Source organism: Microtus pennsylvanicus, chromosome 4, assembly GCF_037038515.1.
Source record: "Microtus pennsylvanicus isolate mMicPen1 chromosome 4, mMicPen1.hap1, whole genome shotgun sequence".
In the NCBI taxonomy this organism is placed as follows: domain Eukaryota; kingdom Metazoa; phylum Chordata; class Mammalia; order Rodentia; family Cricetidae; genus Microtus; species Microtus pennsylvanicus.
This window is the reverse complement of record NC_134582.1, coordinates 113462531-113475175: the sequence shown is the minus strand read 5'-3', so window position 1 is coordinate 113475175 and position 12645 is coordinate 113462531. Positions and strand designations below refer to the sequence as shown.

Genomic DNA, 12645 nt, shown 5'->3' with positions numbered 1-12645 from the left:
TAGTTAAGCAAACATTTTTTATCTAATTATCATTTTTGCAATCTTTAAAAATAGTCACATGAACTTCTTTTAATTCTTGAAGCAAAACCTAAAGGCAATAGCTCTTTCAGATAGTAAAATTGACTTCAATTTAAATTTTTTTTTTTTGCAGAAGGATAAAGAAACTGTCAAAAGAGTGTAGTTAAGAGTGTAGTTAGATGTAGTTAAGAATTAGATCCTTCCTATCTTAGACTTTATCAATATGATTTTAAAGATGCGTTATCAGGAGGCTAGAAAGGTGTCTTGGTGATTCCGAGTGCTCATGCTCTTGCAGAGGACAGGTTTCCCTTCCCCAGCACTGTCCTGGCAGCTCACAAGCCACCTGTAGCTCCAGTTCCAGGAGATCCAGTGCTCTCTTGTGGCCTCCTCAGGCACTAGGCACACATATGGTCTACATCCATACATGCAGAAAATGTTCATACATGTATAAATAAATCTCTTTTTAAAAGATGAATTGTTAACTGAGTAGTGGTAGTGCATGCCTTTAATCCCAGCATTCAGGTGGCAGAGGCAAGTGAATCTCTGTGAGTTCGAGGCCAGCCTGGTCTACAGAGTGAGTTCCAGGACAGGCTCCAAAACCCTGTCTCAAAAAAAAAAAAAGCGAATTATTAATGATTAAATAAAATTAATGTGTCATTCTTGATATTTAATTAAGATAGCTAGCTATAGTCAGACATGATGATGCATGCCTTTAATTCTAGTACTTTGTTGGCAGAGGCAGAAAGATCTCTGTGAGTTCAAAGCCAGCTTGAACTACTTAGTGAGTTCCAGGACAGCCAGAGCTACAAAGTGAGATTCTGTCTCAAAAAAAGAAAAGAAAAAAAAATAGCTTATTAGCCTAACTTTGAGTACTAAAATACACTACTGATTATATAATAATGGAAATTGCAAACAGAAAGTTTATAAAATAGCACTTGCCTGAGGTCAATCCTCACCCCCAAAATTTTTTTAAGTAGATGAAATTAGGAAATTGGTGTATATATTTCTACAGAATTGAAACAGTCTCAGCTAAGTGCAACAAAAAATTGGAAAGAATTCAGTGGTTTGAATTTTAATTTTAATGGGTGTTTATTTTATTTAATGACAAAAAGTAAGGAAATTTGTTTTCAGAAAATCTGTTGAAGAATTAATATTTTCATGCATAGATATAAAGTATAATTCCATTATCCCTGAAGTTTAAAAGAGCAGAAAGCATGAGTACTCTCTTGCTGTACATTAGACTTTTTAAAAAAATATTTTAATGATTTATTTAACTTTATTTTATGTGCATTGGTGTAAAGGTGTCAGATCTTGTGGAACTGCATTTTCAGACAGTTGTGAACTGCCATGTGGGTGCTGGGAGTTGAACCCAGGTCCTCTGGAAGAGCAATCAGTGCTCTTAACCACTGAGCCATATCTCCAGCCCCATTAAGCAAATTGAAAATACTTATTATTGACAGAGGGCAATTTGCCTTTTTTGTTTGCTTTATGGTCCTTTGAGACAGAGTCCTATGTCACCTAGGTTGGCCTTGCACTTCCTGTGTAGCAGAGAGGGGCTTTGGACTTAATCTTCCTACCTGTAGTTATCAATTACAACTGTGAATTTGATTTTTAAAACCATTATTTACTATACTTTAATTTTTTATTTAGATTTTTTTTCTTGTGCCAATATTGACAACAGGACATTAGCCAGACATGTTAGCTGTTGTTATTCAGAGTTTTGGTTGTGGTGTAGCCTGGAATGGTGCATATTCGAGCCCTGCAAATATTTCTTGCTCTGGAAATATTTTAGTGAGTCTACCCTAAGGAAAGGATACAAAATGCAGAAGGCAGCAAATTAATTGGGAACAGCAAAGGAATAGTAACAGCAGCATTATGACAGAAACATTATGACAGAAAGTAATGTTCTAAGTAATAGAATTAAGAATGTTTCTTGAAATCTGGTTTCTTAAAAAAATGTACTTACTACAGTTTTAGTTTTTTCTTTCATCTAATATCTTAAATTTTAAAAATGTGACATATACTACAAAAAGGATCTAACTTTTATCAGTAGAAAAAATGGGAACTCTAAAAAAATTAATTTGGAGAAAATTTTCCATTAGCTAGTAACCATGTTAGGTATAGTGTGTTGTATAATGCTGATAAAGTTCTGTGGTAGAAGGGACACATCTTTTAAAATTGGTAATATATTTAACATGGAAGGGGGCAATCTCATGAGGCCTCAGTGCTATACAAAGAACTACAGACAACTAAGGAATACTGAAAGTAGGAGAAATAGTTTCCTAATACCAAGTGGTCATCTCTGAAAATATACACACAAGTAACATGATGAAGACTGAGAAGGATATATTTATATGTTTAGGAGAGAGGGGGATGTATAATAACAAAAAGAGACCATGAATTTAAAAGAGCAAGGGATGGTATGTGGGAGGGGTTGGAAGGAGGAAAGAGAAGGGGGAAATGATGTAATTATAACCAAAGAAACTTTCTTTACATTTTGGAGCAGAAAATAAAATTTAGTAGATACAGGAAACTAGAAGCAGCACTCACTCCAGAAGGGAACTTGGGAACTGGACTCAGGGGCAGTTCTCACTTTCTATGTTAGTCTTTATCTTATGTATATGTTTCCCCTAATGTACAAATTGCTGTTTTGTAATTAAACAGGTGTATTGTGTTTATTTAATCAGTCTCTATAGTGAGTTTAAGGCTTAAGTCCTTGGATGATCACTAAGATGTTTTATTTCAACTTGCAGAGCAGTCTGGTATGATCCAATCTACTATCCAACTTCATGGCAGTTGGATCCAACAGAAGGGCCAAACCGAGAGAGGAGACGTTTGCAGAGATGTTATTTAACTATTCCAAATAAGTATCTCCTTAGGGACAGACAAAAGTCAGAAGGTAATAGTAACTTTGGCCATGACCTGTAGATATGCCAGGTAGCCCGTTACTAGATAAATGTGTACTTTTTTCTCAACAGGTGTGATCAAGCCACCACTCTCTTACCTATTTGAAGACAAAACTCATTCTTCCTTCTCCTCTACTGTCAAAGACAAAGCTGCAAGTGAATCCATAAGGTAGATCTGAGTACATGCCTTCCTTCACTTTTTGATAATTGATAAACAAAATTAGCTCATTGTAGGTTTTGTGTAGTTTTGGTTTCAGATAATGCTGTGATGTTAGGAAAGTCTTAAACAAAAGAGGTTGGGACAGGACAAGACTGAAGGGCAAACTCCAAATGCCATTTCCTACATGGGGCTTAATGGACACCAGTCATCGTGCTCTGACCCTTCCTAGCATATGTATTATATTGTAGCTGGCTTTCTAGTCTGTAAGGAAGATAGAGCTGCTGCTGGTGCCACCACAGGAGTGGAATGTAGTGTCCTAACGTGTCAAATTCCAGTTCCTTCCCTGCCTACCTGCCTAATCTTGGGCATGTTACTTAGCCTCTCTGCTTCACTTTCTTCACTTCAGAATTAAAGGGAATGATTATATCCAGGCTTTCATAGTATTATTGAATGTTAAATGTGTCGGTATGCATTAGTTTTAGCAGTGTTGCCATATTCTTGTGGTAGTTATTATTATTGTACCCATTTTATAGTTAGAAACTTTAAATGACAGTGCCTTCAGAACAGAAATTTTCTAATCCCAATGTCCCTGGTTTTCCTAAAAACAATAGCAAAAAAATAGGTTTTTATCCCACATTGAAATATCAATGACCTAACAGTGTCTAGTTGCTTACTGAAATTACAAAACATTGGCATATCTTAGGTAGCTAAATCCATATATTCTACAGGCAGCTGCAATAATCCCTAGACTTTCCTAAAGATTTCCACCACTTCTGCCCTGATGAGTGTTATATAATTAGCACAGGATCATCATTTGGGTTTTGACATGACAGCTTATGCTACTGAAACTCTAGTCTGCTTTGCATTAATATTTTACTAGGTTAAAAAGCTTGAAGTCTAAAATTGGGAAAAATTGAATCATAGCAATTTTAAACATGTTTTGACAGAGTGAATCGAAGATGTATCAGTGTTGCACCATCCAGAGAGACAGCTGGGGAATTGTTGTTAGGTAAGTTGCTTTAAAAGAATTTTACTCATATTCCCCCTCCCTTAGTTTATTCTTAAATAATTTGAAGTATTTTTCATAAAGAGGTAAAAATTTTTTAACATCACGTAGGTGGCTTTGCCTTGACATTATAAAGACAGCCCTACTTACCCATGGGGCCCAAGTGGATGCTCTAAAGCACAAATAGTACTCTTTTCCCATGTGCACATACCATGATAAATAAAGATGAATTATAAATTAGCCACAGAAACAGGTTAATAAAAATAACTAACAAAATAACAACACCACATAAAAGCTCTATGAATATTAGCTCTCTCTCAAAATATTTTATTGTACTGTCACCTTTTTACTTAAAAGTACAATTTCATGTCTTCTCTTGGCATATGTGAATAGCCAGCATCACTACTCTTGCCTTGCGGGGGGCATTATTAAAGTCAAATAAAAGTTATTTGGTCTTAAAGTATTCCACGTTGTAGCAGCCAACCTAATGACCAGCCAGTGGCTGACTAGTAGACCTGGATACACTTCCTGAAGACATGGTTCATGTTTCAGATAGGATGGAGCAGCTCAGGACTAGATTTCATCATGAACTTAGAGTAGCATGATTGAATATTTAAAAAATATTTACTTTTTTATATTTTCAATGGAATGTTTTCAGATCATGGTTGACTATAAGTAACCCAATCCTTAAAAAACAAAACCAGAGTCAAGTCCATTTGTCATCAGAGAGGCTTAATCTAGCAACTGATGGAAACAGATATAAAGACCCACAGCCAGACATTAGGTGGAGCTCAGGGAATCCTGCAGAAGAGAGGGAGAAAGGATTGTTGGAGCCGGAGGGGTCAAGGACATTATAAGAAAGCCCTAGAATCTACTAACCTAGTCTCATAGGGATTCACAGAGAGTAAACCAGCAAACAGGGAGCCTTCATGAGACTGACCTAGGCCCTCCGCATATGTTACACTTGGACAGCTGAGTCTTCTTGTGGGAACAGGAGCTGTCTCTGACTCTTTTGCCAGCTTTAGCAATCCTGTTTCTCATACTTGGTTGCCTTGCCCAGCCTTAGTGTGAGGGGAGGTACCTAGTCTTACTGCAGTTTGATATGTCATATTTGGTTGATATAAATGGGAGGCCTGCCCTTTTCTGAGTAGAAATGGGGGAAAAATGGAAGGGGGGACAGAGGAGAGGAGTGGGTTGTGGGGAGGACAGAAAGGAGGGTAAACAGCATCAGGTTGTAAATAAATACAAAACCACAAATAAAGGCAGGGGACTACTCTAATGAATATGAAGAAATGGCATTTTCTGAAAGTACGTGTTCAAAATTTTTTTATTAAGTTGACTTTCTGGGTGAACATTTTTCTATTCAGTCTTTCCTTTTACTACATACAATTTAGATTTTTCAAGTTAAAATCTGTTGATGTAGTTAAAATTTTCACTATTTTAACAGAGACTTCAACAAGTAACAGGGAAAAGTCAATCAGTATGCTTGTACTATAAGAAGGTAATAGTAGAACTAGCCAATAGCATGCTTTGTATTTATATATATTCTAATTTTATTTTTAAAGTAGTTTTGGAAATTCAGCTCTCACACTCCCCTTTTTTAGTAAGAAACTTAAGGCACAGGAAGATTAATCAACTGAGATCTTATGAGTACTATTTTAAAGTATGTATAGAACTGTTTCTAGCTGCTTGTTTTCAAACTCAAGCCAGAGGACTTCAGCGGTCCCCACCCTTCACCAAATAGAACAGTGCACACATACTTTCAAACCCTTCTGTCCACTTACTTCCTGCAGGTAAATGTGGAATGTACTTTGTGGAAGACAATGCTTCTGATACAGTTGAAAGTTCGGTGAGTGGAGGCTTGAGTTTATGTTTACTTAAACCTAGGAAAAATTTAAAAACGGTGTAAATCCAATATAGTGAAAGAGCTAGCTCACCCATTATTACTCTGTGTGTAGATGGATGTGGATTACAACCACTTTCTAAAAGGTCCTTTTAGCAGAAGGAGAGAGAGCACGAGCATGGAACTCAGGACCGCGAGGGGTACACCCACACACTGAGACAATGGGGATGTTCTATTGGGTACTCACCAAGGCCAGCTGGCCTGGGTCTGAAAAAGCCTGGAATAAAACCAGACTTGCTGAACATAGCGGACAATGAGGACTACTGAGAACTCAAGAACAATGGCAATGGGTTTCTGATCCTACTGCATGTACTGGCTTTGTGGGAGCCTAGGCAGTTTGGATGCTAACCTTACTAGACCTGGATGGAGGTGGGTGGTCCTTGGACTTCCCACAGGGCAGGGAACCCTGATTGCTCTTTGAGCTGACGAGGGAGGGGGACTTGATTAGGGGAGGGGGAGGGAAATGGGAGGCGGTGGCGGGGAAGAGACAGAAATCATAAATAAATAAATAAATAAACAAACAAACAAATAAATAAATAAATGACAGGAAGCCATAGAACTACTAGAAGAAAATGGGGTAAAGGATCTTTACCATTGGTCTTTGTGATGATGAGTTTAGACAGAACTCCCAAACACAGATCATGAAATGAAAAAGATTGTGTCAAACTAAAAAGCTATTTTGTAGCAAAGGAAATCATTAAATTAAAAGGCAGCTGATAAACTGGAACAAAAAAAAATAAAAAATAAAAATAAAAGGTCCTTTTAGAGGGAAGACTGTTGTCTCCTCTTCCTTTGGCCTAGGTCTCAGCGATTAGAGTTAGGGTTCAAATTTAAACACATTTCTATTATTTAGTGTCATTCTTCCTCATCAATGTCCTGAGCAGCAACAAATAAATGCTCCTTGCCACTCCCAATTCACAGTTGAGTACCTTTGCTATCAAAAGGAAAGAAAAATTTTGTATAATTGTATAACTAAGCATATGGATGTCTATATGGATAAGTAATGATAAAAGATTCCTCTGGATATACTAGTATTCGTCATAAAAATATTACAGATAAAGCTTCTCGGTATTCTATAACCTTAAACAGATCTAGAAATAGTCTTTGTTTTTTATTCCTAAATTTTGTCTAACATATGCAGTGTTATATAATGGGAGGTTTTTCAGATAGTCTTATCTTTTTGTTATGGAAGAAAGAGTGTGTATTTTGTTTTGATATTTAAAGCCAAAATAGCTAGTTTTGTGTAATGGAAATACTTTTGTCTGCTTCCTTTGTCTTAGAACCTTCAGGGTGAGTTAGAGCCAGCATCTTTCTCCTGGACATATGAGGAAATTAAAGAAGTTCACAGACGTTGGTGGCAACTGAGAGATAATGCTGTAGAAATCTTTTTAACAAATGGCAGAACACTTCTGTTGGCATTTGACAATACCAAGGTAAGTCCACCATTATTAGATTTGTAACTGTTGAAGTGATTATGTAACCAATGATGCTACTAATCATATGAAACTTAATTAAATGAAGATTAATTTTCTTAAATTGGTACTCTAAAATTATATAATGTATACCTTATATCTTAATAAGATTAAGATAAGGTTAATAAGGTTAATTAAGGAAGTCTTTAGTTTTATAAAGATTCTCTATGACCTCTGAAATTTTAAATTTGAAGTCCTTAAAGTGACTGAAAGGAGTAGCTAGGGGCTGGAGAGGTGGCTGAGAGGTTAAGAGCACTGGCTGCTCTTTCAGAGGTCCTGAGTTCAATTCCCAGCTATCACATGGTGGCTCATAACCACCTGTACTGAGATCTGGCGCCCTCCTCTGGTGTGTGGGCATACATGGAGGCAGAATGTTGTATACATAATAAATAAATAAATCTTTAAAAAAAAAAAAGGAGTAGCTAGTACTTGCTCAGGCTGTGGTCCTTCCTTCACATGCCATCACTTGCTTCACAGGCCTACTATGTGGAAAGCCTAGGAAAGAATTACATGTGCTGGCCATCACCAGCTTGTCCCTGCATTCCCTTCTCTTACCTTTGGTCCCTTAGGTTCTTCTAGCACGGATTCTAACTGGTCTTAATAAATAAAACCTGGAGTCAGATATCAGGGGGTGAAAGCTGAAGGATCAGAGAAGCAGTGCGGCCAGCCTCTAGAGAGAGACCTTTTACCTATACCCATGCTCAGACTAAAGGGACGAACCTGTGCTCTGATTCTCTGACTGCATCCTCAGACTGCATCTGTCTCCACCAAACATCAGACTGCACTGAGCTCTTGTCTCCTTCCAACTTAAATTCTCTCTGCCCAGCCATATCCCTTCCTGTCTCCACCTCCCTAGTGCTATGATTAAAGCCATGGGACTCCCAAGTACTAGGATTAAAAGTGTGAGCCACCTCCACCTGGCCTCTGGTAGCTTAGTTCTGCACTCTGCTGCTAACTCTGTGTTCCTCACCTTGTCCCACCAGAAGCATTTGACACACTGGCTATCCTTTCCTTTTCTCTCATGACACCTTCCTTTCTAGACTCCTGGGTTTCCATTTTTACCCCTCATCAGCTTCCCCACTCAGCATGTTTGCAGATCCCTCTTGAGTAGTTCATGCTCATTCTTCCGACCTCATCTATCTCATGGCTTTCAAAGCAAATTATGTTATAACTTTAAAGTTCGCTGTCAGTGCCAAGGCCTCTACCCTGCACATCTTACCCACTTATTTAACTCTGCCTTGCTATTTCCACTTGGAGTTGCCAGTTGGTATCTCAAACTAAATGTAAAGATTCTTCCTGAAAATAACCTTCCAGTTTTCCCTCTCTCTCTCTGTTGCCCAAACCAAAAACCTTGAGAGTATCCTAATAGTTCCTCCCACCCTGCATGTCTACTCTATCTCAGCATACCCATGACCTGATTAAACTGCTACAGTTTTGCTCTGAGCCACCATCATCTCTCACTAAAAGCTTTTATAGCAGCCTCCTAACTGACCCAGCTACATCCACACCCCACCCCTCAATCTGTTTCATTTCTCTAGTCAAAACTCTGTAGTTACTTCTCAGGCGACTCACTGAAAGTCAAAGCCATTACAAGAGCCCGAGAAAACCCCCGGTAGTCAAGAACCTTATTATCTTCCGACTTCATCTGCTATTTTCTCTCTTACTCATTCTCTACCCATAGTGGTTTTCTTCTCCTTGAATGTATCAGACACTGATGCTACAGAGTCTTTGTACTTAACTGCTGCCTGGAATGCTTCCATAGAATTCCCAATGACTCAGTCTGTCACTTTTTTCAGGCCCTTTGATGAAGTACCTCTTCAGCAGAGTCCCTTACTGTACCAAACAACATCCCCTCCCTCTTGACCCTGACTATATAAAATAGCAGTGTCTTAGTCACTGTTCTATTGCTGTGAATAGACACATGACCATGACAACTCTTATAAAAGAAAGCATTTAGGGCTTGCTTACAGTTTCAGAGGTCTAGTCCATTATCTTGGCAGGGAGTGTGGCAGCATGCATGGTGCTAAAACAGTAACTGAGAGCTATATCCTGCTACACACACATGCACACACAGAGAGAGACAGAGAGAGACAGAGACAGACTGGGCCTAGCATAGACTTTTAAAACTTCAGAGTCCGCCTCTAGTGACATGCCTACTACAAAAAACCCACACCTCCTATTCCTTGTAATCCTTTCAAACAGCTCTACTCCCTGGTGACCAAATTTCTAAACATGAGCTTATGGGGGCCATTCCCATTCAAACAACTACAAGCACCCCCTCTATTACCCAGCATCCCTACCACCTTTACTTTGTTGTCTCACTCCACAAGGCTGTTTAGTCCCCAGCACTGTGCTCTCCCTGCAGAATATCTAGACTTGCCTTTGTTCTGTATCCCATTGCCTGTACGGGACACTGTTGACATGTTGGTGTCATTATGTGCTGCGAGAATGAACACTTTTTTCCTTCCAGAGTTAGTGCACACTCTGTCACAAATTCCTATCCATCTATTTTGGTGTCAGCATTTGGCAACCTTTGATTTTAGGTGACAGTTTCAGTTGTTAGCACTGTGTTTCTGTCTGTCCCTACATTTTCTCTTTCTTGTCATTTCCTTTCTGTCTTACCTCTCATTGTCACATCAGGAGCTCTTCTTTCTACTCCTGAACATGTAGACTTTGAGGTGGGTTTTCCAAACCCATTGAGTTTCATTTGTTTATTTTGGAAGACTCAGAAAACCCCTTTTATATGACAGGACTTTTATTAATCTCTGAAAAAAGTTTCTATGGAACTGGGATGTAGCTCAGTGGTAGAATGTTTACATAGAATGAACAAGGTCCTGGGTTCAGTTCAAGAATCCCAAGAGTTGAGAGATTGATCCTATTTGTTTTCAGTAGGTAGTGAGTTTGTATCCTGCTTACATAGGACATTGTATTTAATTCTTGTCAGGTAAACATTATGACCTCCATATTACTGATATAATAATGGCTTGAAAGGTTTAGCAGGAACACACAGACCAGATCTGTTCTGATGCAATCAGTCTGTCAGTGCAGAATACCACTCTGTCTACACCATCATGCTGCACCTTTATTGAATATTTTGTTTTTAGTATCTATGTCTGAGTGACTTCTGTGCATAACTTTTCCTTGGGAATTATGAGCAGATAACACAGAAATTTCTGCCAGATAATTTTACTAGCAGATGTATCCAGCGGTAAGGCTAATGACTGATAGTCTGCCTCTGGAAGGAAACTGCATTAGAGTTAATGCAGATATATTCCTGGGAAAATTTCAGGTTCTCTAGGGACATATCAATAAACTTAAAAATATCTTATTTTCTCCTTCCCTTTTAGGTTCGTGATGATGTATACCAGAACATTCTCACAAATAACCTCCCCAATCTTCTGGAGTATGGCAACATCACTGCTCTGACAAACCTGTGGTATACTGGACAAATTACCAATTTTGAATATTTGACTCATTTAAACAAGCATGCTGGCCGATCCTTCAATGATCTCATGCAATACCCTGTGTTCCCCTTTATCCTCTCTGACTATGTTAGTGAAACACTTGACCTCAATGATCCATCTATCTATAGGTAAGTAAAAGCATCACATTTTGGGTCCACCTACATGCTGAATTTATGCGGTTAAAGTTTTTACTTTGAAAATTTTCAATGATGCACAAAAATTTAATGATTAATGAAGACTTTATAATTCATCTTTCCCAATTCAGCAATTGTGAATTATGAAGATTTTACCAAACTTGCATCATCTTATTTCAGAAAATCTAGTTGTGTAAACTCTTGAGTTCTACTGTATACATCTTTTGTAACGATAGGGTATTTCTTTATATTATTATAGTGCTATTATCCTGTCTAAGAAAATTAACAATCCTGATAATATAACATACCATCCATATTCATTGTCTCCTGCTTATCTCGACAATGCCTTTTATAATAGGTTATTTTAAATCAAGTATAGTTGTTGCGTTTGATTGCCGATATGTGAAAACAAAATCTAGAAAGACCTTTAAGTATTGTTTTTTTTTTTTCAGTTTTTGCAGCATAATAGCATTTGTTCCAGTAGTCTCTTTGCCAGAGAGCAGGGCTTAGCTTAAAAGGCTTACTTGTATTCAACTTACCCTTTATTTTGGGAGGAATCCATCATAGATGGCTGTGTAAACTTAATGTCCTACCTGTCACCAGGAAGGCTGTAATGCCCCTCACTGGGGGTGCTTATGATGATTTGTAGGTACAGGTTCACACAGAACTTTTATCTAATAGTTTATCCATGGCTTTATTGCTTGGATCAATTATTTCAGTAGAAATTGCATAAGGATGGTTTCCTATCTCTCTTGGTTATGGTTTGCTATTGCTGTGATGAAATGCCATGACCAAAAAGCAAGTTGGAGAGGAAAGGGTTTTTCAACGTACACTTTCATATTGCTGATAGTCATCTAAGGAAGCCAGGATAGGACCTCAAGTAGGGCAGGAACCTTGGAGTGGGAGCTGATGCAGAGGCCATGGAGGGTGTTGCTTACTTGCTTGCTCATCATAGATTGCTCATCCTGCTTTCTCAAAGAACCCAGGACAACCTGCCAAGGAATGAAGCCATCCGCAGTGGGCTGGGCCCTCTCCCAACAGTCACTAATTAAGAAGGTGCCCTACAGCTGGATCTTATGGTGGCATTTTCTCAGTTGAAGTTCACCCCTTTCATATAACTCTAGCTTGTGTCAAGACTAGCCAGCACACTAATCCTTTTATTTCTTCTAAATTTAAGAGAAGAAAAACGTGGAAGCTGAGTTTAGGATATCTTGTATTGGAGAACAAGGAAACAACATAGAAACAAACTTAATAGACTCTCATTATCAAAGATAGCACTCTCTGAGGATCCAAAAGAATAATGACAACAAGAACAAGTAGATGAAACCCCTTGAAATGAAAAAAATACATTATTTAATCATTGTATAGTCCACACGTCCCTTATCCAAAATGTTTAGGATCCTAAGTATTTTTAAGTTCCTGAGTTTTAGAATATTTGCAGACTACCAGTTGAACATATCAAATCTAAGATGCTCTGAAGTCTGGCTGGTTTTGATGCATGGTATGTAAGAAGCTTTGAGTTTAGGATCATTTAGGATTTCAGATCTCTAGATTAAGAATGTTCATTCTATACTTAAAAAAA

At 38.1% G+C, this 12645-nt stretch overlaps 1 protein-coding gene across 6 annotated transcripts in view; it reads left to right on the top strand.

Moving 5' to 3' along the window:
* Lyst (lysosomal trafficking regulator) overlaps positions 1–12645 on the top strand; it is a 152838-nt gene that overhangs the window by 104978 nt on the left and 35215 nt on the right. For all 6 annotated transcript variants that reach the window (XM_075970201.1, XM_075970200.1, XM_075970199.1 and 3 more), the window contains 6 exons: positions 2772–2917; positions 2997–3093; positions 4032–4093; positions 5884–5939; positions 7274–7426; positions 10813–11057. In XM_075970201.1, coding sequence (XP_075826316.1) covers positions 2772–2917; positions 2997–3093; positions 4032–4093; positions 5884–5939; positions 7274–7426; positions 10813–11057 — 759 coding nt within the window. The remainder of the gene's footprint in view (positions 1–2771; positions 2918–2996; positions 3094–4031; positions 4094–5883; positions 5940–7273; positions 7427–10812; positions 11058–12645) is intronic.